At 44.1% G+C, this 17,659-nt stretch overlaps 1 protein-coding gene across 7 annotated transcripts in view; it reads left to right on the top strand.

The window, feature by feature from the left end:
• The window catches only part of FRMD4A (FERM domain containing 4A), a 673,627-nt gene extending 668,829 nt beyond the window's left edge, over positions 1 to 4,798 (top strand). For 6 of the 7 annotated variants that reach the window (XM_066384150.1, XM_066384151.1, XM_066384153.1 and 3 more), the window contains one exon: positions 1,707 to 4,798. In XM_066384150.1, the coding sequence (XP_066240247.1) occupies positions 1,707 to 1,809 (103 nt within the window). In that variant the 3' untranslated portion in view covers positions 1,810 to 4,798. The remainder of the gene's footprint in view (positions 1 to 1,706) is intronic. The other variant, XM_066384148.1, reaches the window with a different exon arrangement.
• Positions 4,799 to 17,659: the final 12,861 nt, after the last annotated feature.

Genomic DNA, 17,659 nt, shown 5'->3' with positions numbered 1-17,659 from the left:
GAGCAGGTAACCTTCATTTATTTGGCTCCAACTGTTTTTCCATAAACTAGTGAGTTTGGGCTCACGGCCCAGGGAAGACTTGGAGCCAGGACTCGCTAGTTCTCTGTCCACCTCCGCCCCGGCCCTATACCCGCACTCTCAGGAGGAAGCTGACGTCCTGGTAGTGGGAGAGCCGCTTGGCCTTGCTTCAGCGTATGCCCATGTCTGACCCAGTGACTGTGGCTGGCGGACTCCAGTGGGCCCGCCCGGGTCACTCGTGCCCCCTGGGGGAGGGTGTGGGTGACGCCCGCCGAAGAGCCCCTCCAGGGCCACGCGAAGTCGCGGGGGGGACTCCACCAGCCCCACACTCACCCCAGCAGACAGCCTGTGTCCACTGTGGGGTTCAACCACCTTTTGCCACCAAAAGTTTCTCAGTTGTTCAGGCACAATGGCAAAAGCCACTTTTGTCGGGGCAGAGAGGGAGTTGGCCAGTACGTTGCTTTGCTTCTGAAGCCACATTCAAGCAGCGTTAACCAAGGTTCCAGCGCAGGACACTCAGTAAAGCCCACAGTATGCTCACAGACACCTTGGGATTTTCCAACTTCCATGGGTTTTCTTTTACAAGCCAGGTGAGAAACATTAACAAAATCCAGAATGAGTTCATCCATTTGCTCCTAGAGAAGTTAGCAAGTCACAGAAAAACAGTGATGACTGACTGTTCTCAGTTGTAAACTTGTTCCTGAGGCTGCTTCAGGTGCTCTTCAAACTTGCTTTTCTCGGAACCACACTGGATTAGGGGCTCTTCCTGTCACCCTAGCAGTAGGTATGGAGACATCAGCAGCACGGCAGAGACTCTTCTGACATTTATGGGAAGTCCTGTGTTTGCAGGTAGATCTTTCTACCCCCTCATTGGCCTGTTCTCGGGGGAGGTCAGACTTCATAATCCAGCCATAACCACACAGACCTACTGACTCAGTCTCAGCCCAACGCCGTCTCAGGAACGTTACCCTAGGCCTTAAGCACAGCCTTCCCTGAAGGACGCCGACCTGAGAGACGTGAAAGCCTTTTACTTTCTGTATACTTTCTTGTATTATTTCCATAGACCTTTCTTATAATCACAAACATGTTATTTCATATGTCAGCGTTGATTCAGTTTTTAAAAACTCAATTCAAAATATGACTCCAGTTTCACTAAGAGGAAACTTGACATTTTAAATGTGGTTCTAGGACAGAATAACGATCTAGTGGTGGGATGTGTTTAGCCCCAGGTCCCAGGAGGACAACCCAGAGCAGCAGTTCTGTGGAAGAAGAGCCCTGGGAAGTCCAGCCCAGGGGTTCTGTCCCGCGCTGCACAGGAGGGTCACGTGGGGGCTTCGAAAGCTCCCCAAGCTCCAGCACACCTCAGACCACCTAGAGCAGCATCTCTGGGGTGGGGCCCACACCTGAGTGTTCTTGCGATATCCCAGGTGATTCTGACACACAGCCCAGCTCATTAGTAAGCGTTAGCTCCACTTTCCTCCTGCATAGTTCAAGGTTTAGGTCCCATTATGTGGAATATTCAGTCTGTGAGAGCCTTCTGCCTGCTCTGTGCGGCATCAGGCCTCGTTCTGTGGACAGGGAACACTGCTGATGAGTATGAAACCCACATAGACGAGCACACACTTCTGAACACAGGCTGCTAGAGGCCACTCTCTACTCACCGTGTCCTCTCCTTGGCCTCCCTGCAGGAGCTACAGTGATGGCTGTTTCCTGGATGCCTCCCTCTATCCAGAACTAGCTGACGTCCAGTGGTGCGGGCAGGAGAAAGCCAAGCCCGGGACCCTCGTGTGAGCCAGCGGCCTCGAACGGACCACCTCGCCGCCATTCCGAGATCACCTCACTGCCTCTCGTTTGCCTTACCCAGAGCACTGGCACCCTGCACCAGCTTCAGCCCTCAGCACTTTTTCTCCTGTCTCCGCATCCCCTCACACTCGGAAACCTGACTGAGGAGACATTCTGGACGTTTCCGGTCCCACTGTGTGTCCCGGGGCTTTCTTGCCCACAGAAAGCCAGGCACCTGTCCTCAGTAGCACCTTGGTGGCTGCCCCCTGCCATGTCAGCCCTCAGGCCAGGAGCCATCCAAGAGGCTGGCTGGCATCAGATTCCTGTGGACAGGAGACTGTACAGAGAGCAGGAAAGGAGACTCACTGCCAGTGATCCGGGAAGACACTTGAGCTGGGGCCAGCCTGCCCCCTGGCGGCCAGCTCAGCACTTCAAGAGGAGGCTGCCTGGTGGGATGCCTAGTTGACACAGACATTCCTTGGGGGAGTGGGGAGAATGAGAAAGGAAGCTTACTTAACACGTCGGAGATGCATCAGAGGGTCATCGTCGGTTCTATGCTGCCAAAGATTTAAAAGATTAAAAACACACAAAAAATAAGAGGGGCCAAGAGGAAGACATTCTTTGTGCAATGAAATCTCAAATTCTGAACTGCTACAAGACACCATGAGTCAAAGTCAACCATTTGTAAATTGTTTCCCCTCTATCCCTTTCTCTTCCCGGTCCCCTCTCCACGGAGAGCCTGAAACACTAAGCTGATGTGACGGTGAGGTCAGCGGGGTCTTGGCTGGTGGGGCTGACTCGGAGCTCCGCGAGTCAGACGTGGAGGAGCCAGGCCTGTGGGGAGCAGTGGGCACCCTTAGCCCTGCTCTGCTCCCAAGCCCAAGACAGAGCTGCTCTCCTCTGGGGATTTGTAGGAAAAGTAAGGCGGTGATTGCCAAAAGTGGTTCTCTCTCATTAAAACAACCAGTAAAATTGTATACTATTTTTTTGCACAAGGTGTTTCATTATATTTTTTATGGGAAACCAAGGGAAAAGCACACTGCAATTCATTCAAAGTGTTTAACTGTTGTGGCTCATTTTATGTTTGGTAGCACTTGTGTGACAAAGAGCTCAGATCTGACCTCAGTTACCAATGTGTCACTTATTCAAAAAACCCAACTATGCCCTTAGGAAGATTTTACTCCCGTGTCTACTAGGCAGAGCAGGGCTGGAGAAAATGCCAGCTCCCAGGGCGCCCGTGTGCCTACAGCATCATCAGCCACCTTGATGCACCACATTTGTCTGCAGCCACCAAAAGAAGAAAGAAGAGCAAAAAAGGTTTGGGAGCTGCACGTTTACATGTGTTTTGAGCTACGCTTGATACACAACTGGAAAGCCATCAATCTTCAAAGGCCTCAGAACTACTTTTATAATAGTAACAAGTGCACACTCTTAGTTGGGTTATTCAAAAGGCATACACACGGTCTCCACAGAGGTGCCATGCTGTGCTTTTGGTGCAAGTGGGTGGCGGGGCTGTTTTTTCTCACTCTTAATGACTTCCTATCCGAAAAGCATTGTACAGCCAGAGACAGGAGCCGGGGAGGGGATAGTTTTGTGGGAAAGCAGGACTGAAGTCAGCTTTAGCATAAAAAGAAAAATCTTCGTCATTCATGTACATGGAATCCAAGAGTAACAATAGACTCCACCAGACCAGGAGGGTGTGGATGGACCTTAAACAAAATTACCATGCTGCAGCCTCTGCTGCAGCTGGCAAAGCCCGTGGACTCAGCAGGCTGGGACCCTCTGGACAATGCAGGGCTGGTCAGGGAGGCTCTGTGGGAGGCTAGGTTACTGATCCAGTTTGTGAATGGGATTAATATTCACAGAACACTTTAAGGTAAACCCTGCAGGCTAAATAAAACTGGTTATAATGTTACTAAGTGATTTGGGGGGTTGGTTGGGGTGAGGGTGTATTGTTTTTGTTTTGTTTTTTTGTTTGCTCTTATTTTGATGGTTAAAGCCACAAACAGCAGAGTTTTTTCCCTTCCCCACTTGGAAGCATTATACATCGGGTCATTTTTTTTTCTTCGCCCAAAAGCTGATGTGTGGATAATCAAACTGACCTATGTGCAACAGGAAAAGTCAAAGGGGAAATAGAAAAGGTAACATGGTTACACAACATACAGTAGTTTGACATTAATAGTCTGAAGTCAATCGGGTCAAGCTTTTAGCCCAACGGGTCTACAAGGAATGAGAAATGAAAATTATTTCTAAACACCCGGGTTCTGGATTCCGGGAGGCAGAAAGGAATGGAGTGGGAGGGGGATTACAGTTCAAACATCATGAGAGTCTGGTAGTAAAGACAGAGATGAAGTAAAACAGGTTTTACTGTTTAGCTGTGTTTAGTGACTACAAAGTGACAAAGTACTAGTCCTTTGAGACTGACATGATGAATGATCAGTGTGGTGGGAAACAATATAGTATACAAGCACTTGCAAGCTCTTTATAGATCCCTATTTCTTTAAAATGAAACTAGGAACTAGGAAGCCCCTGGTCGGATACAAAGCCCCTACTGGATTCTGTGGATACGTGTAAGAAACTGCCTGTTTAGCAAGAAGACTGGTGAAAACACATCAATCAGACTTTGTTGTGAGACAGGTGGAGTTTTTTATTTTATTATATGGAGGTGATTGTTGGAGATGTTAAAATTTGAATTTGTTTTCATTCAGTATTAGTTTAGTTCTAAATATAGCAAAACCCATCCAGGTGCTATCAGATGACCAGTTACTGCTTAACTAACTAGGTGTAAAGTTTTTCTTACACATTGTTAATAGTTTATTACAAGTTGTGTAAAATGGACTCTAGTTTAATAATGGGAGGGAAAGGATTAGGTTGCTCCTGAGACTGACTATAGAGCATGTAAAATGATTTTACTGGATTCTCTTCAACTGTAATCAATGAAGAAGATGTATGTTGTAGACAAAGTTGCAGAATTAAAAATAAATCTGCTTTTAATTTATTCTTTTTGTATTAAGAATTTGTATAGTACCTTTACATTTTGCAAAACAGTGTTGTTGACACTTATTAAAGCATTTTTAAAATGAAGAGCTCTCAGTTACTTCTTGGAGATTTTGTTTCTGAGGGACGAATGCTTCGGCATGCTCGAGGAATCTGAAACTCGGGTGCTTGCGTCCTCACTAAGGTCATTTTTTAAAGTTCATCTATAGGTGCTATTCATTTTATTAATTTTTTTAATTTTATCTTTTAACTACAGTTTGCATCCAACATTCTGTATTAGTTTCAGGTGTCCAGCATAACTGTTAGACAACCATATAGTTTACACACAGGCCCCCTCCCCTGATATTTCAGGTGCCCACCTGGCACCATAGGTAGTTGTTACAATATTGTTGACTTCATTTCCTGAGCTGTACTTTACAGCCTGTGACTGTTTTGTAACTACTAATCTGTACTTCTTAATCCCTTCTCCTTTTTCATCTAACCCCTCAACCATCTTCCCCTTTGGCATCCATCCATCTGGTCTCTGTAATTCTGTTTCTATTTTATTTATTCATTTATTTTGTGCTTTAGTGTCTACATATCAGTGAAATCCTATGTTATCCGTCTTTACCTGGCTTACTTCACTTACTGTAATACCCTCTATCTTGGTCCATCCATTCTGTCACAGATGGTAAGATTTCGTTCTTTTTTTTACAACTGAGTAATATCCCAGTGTGCATATGTACCTCAGCGTTTTTATCCATTTGTCTGTTGTACAGATGCTATTTTTATTGTCTTGATGTTGTAGATGAATGTGGTTCATTTAGTAGAGATTCTTATTCTATTTCCCTTTTGTTACTTATACAAAGATTACATATTCTCAATTATGTATTTTTCTTACTCCATAAAAGGATGTGGATTGGAGATCAGTCTTTTCAGGATGCTATTTTAGTATTTATATCACTATTCATTACAAACTGTTACCCATACACATGCAGCATGTGACAGGTATGGGCACTGTTCCCACCAGTTAGCCCCGGTGGAGGAGACTCCCTGGGCTCTGAAAGTCAGGCATAGCCTGTCTCCGTGTGGTCCCTGGTTCTGTGTCGAATGCACAGGGCGAGATGCTTAGCCTCTTTACCACCACAGCTGTTCACCTCTGCTTACACCACAGCTCAAACTCTCTCACCGACCCTTCACGTCGTATCACCAAAGCAACAGCCGACTGGACCTGCAGATACAAACAGCCTCATGGTTATGAGCAAAACGGTCATCAGCTGACTTCAGTAGAGACTTGGCCGCAGTTGAACCCCTGCCCCCTAACCTAACCCAACATGCATCTGTTAACCAGCAGAAAGCTAGAATTTAGCAACCAAGAACATCCCTAGGTGAAAAGCCCTCCCCAGATGGATGCCACCAGAATGGGCCTTGCCAAAAATGAGAGCAATCCCTGAGAACATAAAGCATGTCTGGAAGTGAGCTCATTGAGACAGAATTTTATACTTCCTAAGCCTTTCCCTGGGAAAGCAACTAAAGCTTTCTTGTGTCAAGATAATCTACACTAATTTCAAATAAACAAGGATCTTCTACAAGTCTTTTACATGTCAATGTCACAGTTTAGTAAATAAATCTAGTATCTACTCAGTAGGCTCTATCACACGAAAACAACTCCCACAGGAAGCTGGGACTTTTCCATTTCTTCCCCACTACTTCCTGCCTTTCACCACACACACACCGCCCCCTTATGAAGTGCCACAAAGCAATTCCAAGCAGTTATCTTGGTTATTAGAGAACACACACACCAAAAATCCCCCACCAAACTCCAGAAGAAAGCGTTAGAAATAGCCAGGCCTTTCCTTTCTCTCTCCCACAAAACCAAGTCAGGAAAGCTCAGACATAAAATTCTCTCGAGGGCTTGCAAGCAGGCATCAGGCTGCAGTTCAAGGTACTCACTGCATGTTCTGTGCTGCAGCCAGGTTTTCAGAAGCTTCCACTCTGAAGAATTAGACAAATAGGCACACAACCACAACATAAGGGGAAATCAGGTTATCAACATTGAACAGAAGGAGGAGATTAAAATGAGTCCCAAGGATAAGATGTCAAGTGCATAATCAGGATCTCTCAGATTCCTCATTCAAGGAGATGATTGGTCAAAGAGACGGAAAGAAAAAGCTGCAAGAACCCGCAGGAGCATAACGGGTATAACTCTGCCTGGCACAAAGCCATGCTCCCAGCATAGTCAATATCTATTCGGGCAAGAGCTGAAGGGCCCGGATTACAGTTCAGCAGATTGAGCAGATTGGTTGGTACAGCCCATTCATTTATAACTGCCCCCCAAGATATTTTATGAGACCCTTTTTTATCTCTTCATAATTTGTACCCCAACAACCTAGAACCATTTTCTATCAAACTCATTCCAATCATGCTTTCATCCCCCCACCCAGTCTACCAAAATCATTCTTGCCAAGGTCAAAGATGATTCCCCACAAAGCTAAAATCCAACTGTTTTCATTTTACATGACTTACCAACTGATCCCTCTTGCTTTTGATGGTAACATTTTCTGGGATCCCAGGTTTTCCTCCATTGAGTATATGACTCCTTCTTTCCAATCCCAATGGTGGTTTTTCTTTATCTCCCTGACTTCTTAGCAGTGGGGCGACCCGGGTTCAGTTCTTGGGCTTCTCTTCCTTATGCACACTCTTTTTGTAGCCCGCCTCTCAAGTCATGGTTTTAAAGGTTATCTCTACATCCTGCACCTCCTCTCTGAAACGTATATACCCTACTACTGCCTACTCAACCTCTCCACACGAATGTCTAACATGATAACATGTCCAGACTGAATTTCTGAGCCTCCCCTCCAAACCTGCTGCATTCTTCCACCTAGTTATGGGCAACTCCAGCCCTCATTGCTCAAACCAAAAGTCTTGGACTCATCCATGATTGTTCCTCTCATACTTCACCTCTCTCACGCTTCACGTCTCTCACACTTCATGTCTTCAGCAAAACTAATGAGTGTAAAGTCCCTTCATTAAAGAGACTGATATTATATTTGGGGACGGAGGGAGGTAGAGAAGAAAAAATAAATTATATATATATTAAGACAGTAGGAAGTGATAAGAAAGCAGAGACAGTGGATGATTTAGCCTCTGAGAAGGAGGAGGGATTTTTTTCTCAAGTCAGGTCAGGAGAACTGCTGGCAGGTGTGGAGGTGAACAAACCTTAAGCTTGCTCCATATTCACCCTGGTGTGAGAGAAAAGTAGGTGAGGCCACGCCCCTAGTGAGAGAGAGGGTCAGGGCTGGCAGGGCGGGGTCGGGACAAAGCCGAGTGATGAGGGTTAGGTTATATAGCCTGAGGAATAAAGATGGAAACATATTCCAGGCATCACTTAGGGCCCAGCTGCCACTGGACACTTGGTGGCTTTGCACTCCCTCCTGACACTTACTAGCCAGGGTATGGGGGAGCACACCGATTTTGTAGTGTGGTGTGGCAAAAGGACAAAAGGGTAAGTGACTAAAAGGATGACAATGGCATCTACATGGACCAGAAAGAAAGAGAAGCCAGGAAAGTACTGAGAAAGCAGAAAAAAGGAGTCAATAGGATGATGCCTTGAAAAGGCTGAGGAACAGCAGAATAAAGGAGTGAGGGACAGGGTAGGACTTAGTGACCAGACAGTAGGTAAATACTCATTTTCCTGTAACCTCAGCTATCCCTGTACGTAGTGAACTGCACAATCTAATCATCGCAATGTGGGAAGTCCCCCTGTCATGCTGATGCGTGCTAGCGGAACAAGGATTTGAACTTGGGGTTGCTGGGACAGGACCTGGCTTTCATTCTCTTTGTTCCAGAGCTGCAAATCTGATTGCCTGTTGTATCAGGGGACCAAACCCACACCAATTATTTTAACAGAGATTTGATAAAAAATTATTGTTAGCCAGATAGTGAAGAGGTGACAGCCAAAAGGGAATACTGAGATGTCACAGAGGTGACAAACACAGGAAACAGCTACCGCTTTTAAGGATGGGAAACAAAGACACAGGATTATCAGGATTAGAAGCGTGTGAGTGACGGCCTGTGGAGCTGGGATTCAGAGCTGAGGAATGGACGTAGCTCGGCTGGCACTGGTACCTTGGGACCTTGGCACGATGCCACAGAGCCAAGTTCAAACCTCCAGAGGGTTCCCGGCGGAGGCTGCTGTGAGCTTTGAGTGGCACGATGAAGCTGAACAAGTGGAAAGCCTATGAACTTGCACCAACTCCTGCAGGAAGTAATTCTCGTCGCTGAGCTGTGTCATGCCTGTTAGGGACCAGAAGCTAACAGAGAACAGCAGATCACTTCCGCCCTCCTCCGGCCCAGTCTCTCATGTGCTTACTATTGGAGCCACCTAAAACCAAGCCGGCTGACGAAGAAGTGTGGCCTGCAGACGCTCAGCACCAGGCAGAGCATAGCAGTGTGGTTGGCGCCGAGAGAGGACAGCTTCACGGTGAGTGTCTACTGACCAGCATACTAGCCTTTCACATCTGAGTTGTGGCTGGTCAGCTTACTAGCAACCTCAAGTCCCTGGGGAAAGGAGAAACTAAACAGCCCAAAAATCAAATGCAGACTTCTAAAATCTGCTATAACATAATGCACAGGCCAATTTCCAAATTATAAATTATTTTTTTGTAAAGGACAAAAAAACCCCACTTGTATTCTTTTGGCCCATAATCCAGCTGAAACCGTGCCCCCCTGCACAGCAGTCAGACTGAAAGCAGTGAGGACTCTGCTGGCCGGGATGATCGGGACGATCGGGATGATTGCACGGGGCCCACGCCCGCTGTGTGAACAGATTAAATGCTGGCCCCTGAGCCAAACACCTAATAGATGAGATCAGTTCACTTTGCTCCCCCACAAGCCTCCCACCTGCCAAGAACCTTAAAATTATATCTACAAAACATAAAGACAGAAACCAGTGGAGATAAATGCCTCTTTTTTCCCTAAACCAAGCCTGGCCACTTTAACATATAAATACACTCATATTTTTTCATCTTAAAATAAAAGTCCTAACCGTGTATCTCCCTCTAACTACTACCACATCTCATGTCTCGGCCAAATGTCTGGGAAGAGAAGCCCTCAGTTCCTGCCCTCACTTTCTCACGAGCCATTCACTGCTTCACTCCCTGCCTGCCTGCAGGCACACAGCCCCAGTCACCTGGTGCCATAGCCAATGCAATTTGTAGTTTTCCTACCCGCCTGACATTCTGTGTTTAGGGAATTATGTATGGAGTGCTTACCAGCCAGGCACTGGGGTAGGAGCTGCTATCACAGAAAAGAGGGCATATGTGATCCCCATCCCCATGGGGCTCAATGGATGAGCCATTCCTGACAATATCCAGACTTTTTGCCTTCCACTGCTCACCTTTGCAGGCTTCATTTATATGCTACTTAAATCTCCCTGTTCTCCAAGTCTCCTTATTTTTTATTGTACATATTTTCTTAAAGCAATCATTTCTATACCAATGACTTCAGTTACCTAATAGATCAAGGGTCGGGAACCTTTTTGGCTGAGAGAGCCATGAACGCCACATTTTTTTTTTTTTTTTTTTTTTTTTTTTGCATTTTTCCAAAGCTGGAAACGGAGAAGCAGTCAGACAGACTTCCGCATGCGCCTGACCAGTATCCACCCGGCATGCCCACCAGGGGGCGATGCTCTGTCCATCCGGGGCGACGCTCTGTTGCGACCAGAGCCACTTCTAGCACCTGAGGCAGAGGCCACAGAGCCATCCTCAGCGCCTGGGCCATCTTTGCTCCAATGGAGCCTCGGCTGCGGGAGGGGAAGAGAGAGACAGAGAGGAAGGAGAGGGGGAGGGGTGGAGAAGCAGATGGGTGCTTCTCCTGTGTGCCCTGGCCAGGAATTGAACCTGGGACTCCTGCACACCAGGTCGACGCTCTACCACTGAGCCAACCGGCCAGCACGAATGCCACATATTTTAAAAGGTAATTCCATGAGAGCCATACAATGACCTGTGTAAGTTACACATTATCCAATACAAATATGGTGTTGTCCCGGAGGACAGCTGTGATTGGCTCCAGCCACCCACAACCATGAACATGAGGGTAGGAAATGAATGGATTGTAATACATGAGAATGTTTTATATTTTTAACATTATTTTTTTTAGTAAAGATATTCTGCGAGCCAGATGCAGCCATCAAAAGAGCCACATCTGGCTCATGAGCCATAGGTTCCCGACCCCTGTTATAGATATTCTAATGGCAAAACAATTTAAAATGTTTTCATTTAACAGTTTTATTTTACATTGAATGCCTCATTTACTAAAACCATAGGTTTCAAGTTGCTCTATAAATTCAGTCACAGAAAAAAATGCGATCTTAGCATGTCAACATTAAGAAAGTTTCTTCATGAGTTGTTTTGGTCTGATGGGAAGAGGACGGTTCAGGCCGCAAAGGGGCATGAAGGAAACTTCTGGGATGCTGCTGGACGTGCTCTGCATCTAGATCTTGTTTTACATTTTGGTATATTTACACATATCAAGAATCATTGAGCTCAAAAATGAAGATCAGCACATTTCACACACTGCACTGTTTGTTGGTATGTTTTATCTATTGATTTTTTTTAGAGCGAGAAGAGAGAGAGAAGTGGGGGAGGAGCGGGAAGCATCAACTCGTAGTAGTTGCTTCTCATATCTTCTCATATGTGCCTTGACTGGGCAAACCTTGGGTTTTGAACCGGCAGCCTCAGCATTCCAAGTTGATGCTTTAACCACTACACTAATTACTTCATTGAATGACTTTGCAATTACCTCTATAGCAAATATTTTAACATAGAAAAGTTTGGGTTTAGGATGGAGATTCCAAGATGGCAATGGTCATCTAAGTAGGCAGACGTCCCAACTGCTACCTCCCAGGACCAAATTGAATTACAACTAAATTTAAGAACAATCATCCTGAAAAACCAACTTTGGACTAAATGAAGAGGAGTCTATAACCAAGAATCACAGAAACCACACCAAGACTGGTAGGAAGGGTGGAGACACGGACAGGGCTGCTCGCTCCCAGGAGCGAGTGGCTGAGGGTTCAGAGAGACTCTCACTGCAGGGAAGGTCGCCTTGAGAGGGGAGGGTCCTCAGCCCCAGGCCAGGACCCTGGCCTAGACCCCCAGAGTGTAGAAGCAACCAGATAGCATTTGGGGTGAAAAGAGCCAAGGTTTCTGTCTGTGAGAAAGAGACAGGAGCTCTCAGGGATGCGGGCTCCATCTTAAGGGGCCAGTGCAGAAAATCTTGTTTCCAGCCACTTACCTGGGGCTCCAGCAGAAGGAGGGCTGCGAAGACTAGAGTCACGTGAGGAGGGGGTGAAGTTGGTGGCCCAGGGAGAGACACTGGGGGACAGCCTATGGAACCCCAGTGCTGAGACATTCTCCAGTACTATAGTCTCTATCTTGTTCGAATGACCCAGCTATCCCTCTTCTAGAAATATGTCCTAAGAATCTGAAAACACTAATTCAAAAGATGATATGCACCCCTATGTTACAAAAGCATTGTTTACAATAGCCAATATCTGGAAACACCCCAAGTGTCCAACAGTGGACAAATGGATAAAATAGCTGTGGTACATATACACAATGGAATACTACATGGCTGTGAAAAAGAAGGAAATCTTACCTTTTGTGATGGCATGGATAGACCTGGAAAGTAGTATTATGCTAAATGAAATAAGCCAGACAGAGAAAGACAAATGTCATATGATCTCACTTATATGTGGAATCTAATAAACACAATAAACTGAGGAACAAAATAGAAACAGAGGCAGGGCTACAAGGAATAGAAGGACAGTTGTTAGAGGGAAGGGGGATGAGGAGTTGGGATCAAAGAAGGTGAAGGATCAGCCAAATTATATATACATAACATAGATACAGAAAACAGGGCAGCAACTGGCAGAGGAAGAGGGGTGATGGAGGCAGGGGAAGGGAAATAGAGGGGGTGAAATGGGAATGCAGAGAGACTTTGCATGGGGATGGGGGCACAATGCAAGGAGTCGAGGGTGTGATATTGAGTAGGACACTTGAAATCATATTAAATTTACAAAATAAAATAAAAAGATTTAAAATAAAAAAGAAAAGTTTGGATTTATACCTTTACCAAGAGTAAGCAAACTATGGCTCACAGGCCACCTGCGGTTTTATAAATGAGGTGTTACTGGGACACCAGCAGGCAGCTTTCACTCTGCAGCTGTGGGGTGAGTCGTTGCCACGGAGACCTAGGATCCTTTAGGGAAAGGTTTGTCAATACCAGATTTAAACATCAAATGTACACTGCTCACAAAACTTAGGGGATATTTCATCGCTTCATATTCATTTTGAAATATCCCTTAATTTTTGTGAGCAATATATTTAAACTGTTTCTTTTTTAGGATAATTCAAATCAACCTCATGTATATTCTTAAATGTCCTACATAAAGCACTCCCAGACTAAATGAACACATTATGTGCACAACCTAAATAGACTCATAACCATAATTCCAATGCATGGTAATGTACTTCACATTTAATATGTTATAGATTCTTTAATATCATCAGGAAGATTCTGGAAAAGAAAAAAGGCATAATTAATTTTGAGAGTAAATGTGTGTAGTGACTGACTGCATCTATTCTAATTATATATACAGGCAGTCCCCAGGTTATGAACAAAATAGTTTCTGAAGGTTTGTTCTTAAGTTGAATTTGTATGTAAGTTGGAACAGATATATTTACCTATTAAATACAACATACACAGATGTTTGTCATAATAGTATTTATTTTAACCTTTCTGTGCATATAAATACATTTTCTTTTTCTTTTATTTTGTGACAGAGACAGAGAGAGGGACAGATAGAGACAGACAGACAGGAAGGGAGAGAGATGAGAAGCATCAATTCTTCATTGTGGCACCTTAGTTGTTCATTGATTGCTTCCTCATATGTGCCTTGACCGGAGGGGTGGGGGATGGGGGGATGGGAGGTGGCTACAGCAGACCGAGTGACCTCTTGCTCAAGCCAGTGACCTTGGGTTCAAGCTGGTGAGCTGTGCTCAAACCAGATGAACCCGTGCTCAAACTAACAACCTCGGGGTTTCGAACTTGGGTCCTCTGAGTCCCAGTCCAACACTGTATCCACTATACCACTGCCTAGTCAAGCATAAATACATTTTCAAACATACAGAACCTATCTCGTTTGTAACCTGGGGACTGCCTGTATTCTATTTTTTAAAAATCAGTTTTAAAAAAACATGTTTGGGAAAGCTCACCCTTTTCCATAGCTTTCTGAAAAGGGGTGTGAGACAGGACTGTTTCTGAGTAGCACTGTTCAGTTATCCTGCACACTGCGCCTCACATAATCTTCTCTGGCATTCAGTTATTTAGCCCAAACACCGAGAAGAACTGTTGAAAGAAGGGCTAAATTTAGACTACAATGACACCCAGTGGTTGAACAAGTTATAAAGGTTCTTAGTACACAAAACAGTATATTTACCTTACTTCCCCATGTATAAGAGATTCCCATGTATAAGACTCACCTTAATTTGGGGGCCCAAAATTTGAAAAAAAAAATGCATTACATAAGGCTACTGAACTCAAGTTTTACTCATCTATAACAATGAGCACAAATATAAGCACCAAAAAAATGAAAAATACAAGTAAAAAAAATCTTCAACCACTGTATAAGACCACCCAGTTTTTAACCCCAAAGTTTTTGAAAAAATGTGCATTTTATACATAGGGAAATACGGTATTATCTTCCTTAGTGTAAATTTCCTGACTGATTACAATATCATCCATTAATATTTAAGTAGTCAACTATACCTGCTTATTCTGTAATGGCTGGTTTGAAGTAGCGCTTTTGACAATTCACATATTTCTCTATTCTATACACATTCCTAGCTCAAAAATAATCCATTTCCCCCTAAAAAAGAATGACCAAATTACATGACTAACTGGTAGAAATAAACTATTACTTGTATTTCTATTACATAAACTTCACTGCACCTAGATTACCAGCCATACTATGTGTGCTGTGATATTTAATCAACCCCTAAGTATTTTGCAGTAAAGACAATAATCAATTAAAATCCCACTAAAGTACCTAACTAAAGGAGAAGGAAAGAAAGGAACGAACAGAAAAGAAATGCTGACCCATACCCTCTCCCGACCCCACCCCGGAAAACGACCACCGGGCCCCTTGGGTTCGGTTCCTCTGTCCAAAGAGCACCCTCTAGAGGCAGACAGACGGGGAAGGCTGAGGAGAACATGCCCCCCCCCCAGGGCAGTCCCTGTGCCATCCTATGTAAGGAGAGACGTCACTCCAGGAGAAAATTCTAGTTCATAACTAGTTCCGTGCCCCATCTAGTTCCACATCATCTCCTGAATGGATTCAGAATCCTGATGACTAATATGCTGTTCTTAAACTGTAAATGCAAGTAAAAGCATCTTGCATTTCAGTCTCGTGGCCAGAACACAAATAATTTGTAAATACATGCTGAAATAAACCTGGGATTTGCACACACTCTACCTAAACTGAAGACAGGACTGCCGAGAAGAAAGGTGGAATGAGCATTTCACAGCACAAATAAGCAGCTCTCCGCAGAGCTGTGAGAATGAACAGTCTCTGAAAGGTCACTGATGTGTCTGCTTTTATCACCGCCAATGTCTTCCTACTTCCTTCCTTTCCTTATGTTATCACCTCTCTCAGAGCTACTAGCACTCTCCCTGCACGGCACTCCTTCCCAGAGGTTGTAAATAAATATAGAAGAACTCCCCAAATTTCGTGCTCACTCCACTGCTGTAATCCTTTCCTTTGTGTTAACATTAATAAGTCAGCATTTAAAAAAATGCCACGAGGCACATAAATATACACGGTCTTCGATTAACCCGTGTCCAAGTGCACAGCAGTGTCCCCAACAGTGTGCATGCAGAAGGGCTTCCTGAGCTTCTCTTCCCCGTCTTTAGTCCTTGACATCCCAAAATACAAGAACAGTTCTTAACCAACCAAAATGCCCTCCTTTCTTATCTTAAAAGTATCTACCTTAAGGAATTTGGTGATGATGTCCATGTCTTTATGATTATCACCTTTTCCTAAAGACTCTCCCAGGGCCTGCAGAAAAACAATGCTCCCACTCATGAGTAAAAAGCAAAACTGGAATATGTATGCTGTCAACACTAGTCTAAACACAGCTCTTCATTACACAGACTGTCCATTTATATTTAAAAGCCTAAAGGAACTTCTAAATAAAATTTTTGAAAAACACCAATTTGCCATTTAAATTTTGAAAGCATGTTATCTTTTATTTTTATTTTTTATCTTTTATTATTTATATATTTATTTATTTTGAAAGATAGAGAATGAGAGAGAGACAGGAAGGGAGATTAAGGGTGAAAGCATCAACTCATTGCTGCCTTCACTTTAGCTGTGCATTGATTGCTTTTAGTATGTGCCTTGACAAGGGCCAGTGTCCTTTTGTTTAAGCCAGAACCCTTGAGCCTTTTATACCAATGACCTTTGGGCTCAAGCTGGTGAGCTTTGGGGATATGTGGATGATTCCTCTGCTGAAGCCAGTGACCCTATGCTGATGAGCCTGCACTCAGAGCCAGCGACCTTGGGGCTTCAAACCAGCAAACCCAGCATTGTGGGTGGACGCTTGAACCACTGTGCCACCACCAGTGAGGCAAAAACACGTTATTTTTATGAATCAAAAGACAGAAGAGGGGTAAGGAAAATAACTGCTAATGCACAGGAAATTCCTTTCCAGGGGAACAAAATCGTTATAAAATTATATTGTGATAATAATTGTACCACCCCATGAATATACTAAAAACCACTGAATTATGTACTTTAAATTGGTAAATTGTATGGTATACAATTTCTCAAAAAGCTGCTAAAGAAAAAAAAAGCTCAGAACTGTTTGCTCACATCAATTATTCCAGTAAAACTAGTCTACAGATAGAGTAAGGAATGATGAAAGGAAAAGGAAAACTAACACTCAGCATTTTCTTAAGTATTAAGAGCTTTAAACTAAGCCATATCGTTTGTCCAAGCTAGTTATTTGGATACTACAACGTTCACTTCAACTGAGATTACATTATCACCCCACATTAACATACTGACAAAAATTAGAAAGCAAAAGACTACCCAGTGTTGACAGGGATGTAGGATGTGAGACATACCCTGCTGGTGGGGTACAGACTAGTACGGCCATTCTAGAAAGCACCTTAGCAGTACTTAGACAAGTTGAATAAATGTAAACCCAGCAATCCCACTTCTGGGCTCATGGGGTCGATGTACAAGATTATTTATCACAAAGTTGTCTGTTGTAATAGGGAGCTGGGAACAATCTAGTTGTCCATCATTACAGGAGAACAAAAGTAAAAGGTAGTGAATGCTATTATGAACTATTACTTGATTGGTTTGCAGCCAGGGTCCCTAACCCCCTCCTCCCTTAGTACATGAAAAGAATTCTGACAAACAGGATGATCCGGATCACTGCTCCTGACATCCTTATTGACCAACTCAGATATGGGACTATCCCGTAACCCTCTTAAGGGTAAAGCTTACATCCACGGCCAAAACCGCATTTTCCCCATTCCTCTAACGCCTGATAGCCCCCACCCAATGGTTCCCTATTTAACCCTGCATGTTAGAGAGACTGCTTTCTTAGGAGTCAGCCCAGCAGAAAACTCCTCAATAAAATTTTCTTGTCTGAACTCAGGTGTATTCATTCCCCCTTCAGCTGACCTTTCATTACTCAGCAGTTAAAAGAAAAGGTTTAGCTGTACATAAGACAGCAAGGATGGATATTAAAATCACAGTTTGAAGTACAAAAAACAGAGTAAAAAATTTCACAGTACAATACCATTTAAA

This window comes from Saccopteryx leptura, chromosome 5 (assembly GCF_036850995.1).
Source record: "Saccopteryx leptura isolate mSacLep1 chromosome 5, mSacLep1_pri_phased_curated, whole genome shotgun sequence".
Classification (NCBI taxonomy): Eukaryota; Metazoa; Chordata; class Mammalia; order Chiroptera; family Emballonuridae; genus Saccopteryx; species Saccopteryx leptura.
Note: the sequence above shows the minus strand (reverse complement) of the source record. Positions and strands in the feature narration are given on the sequence as shown.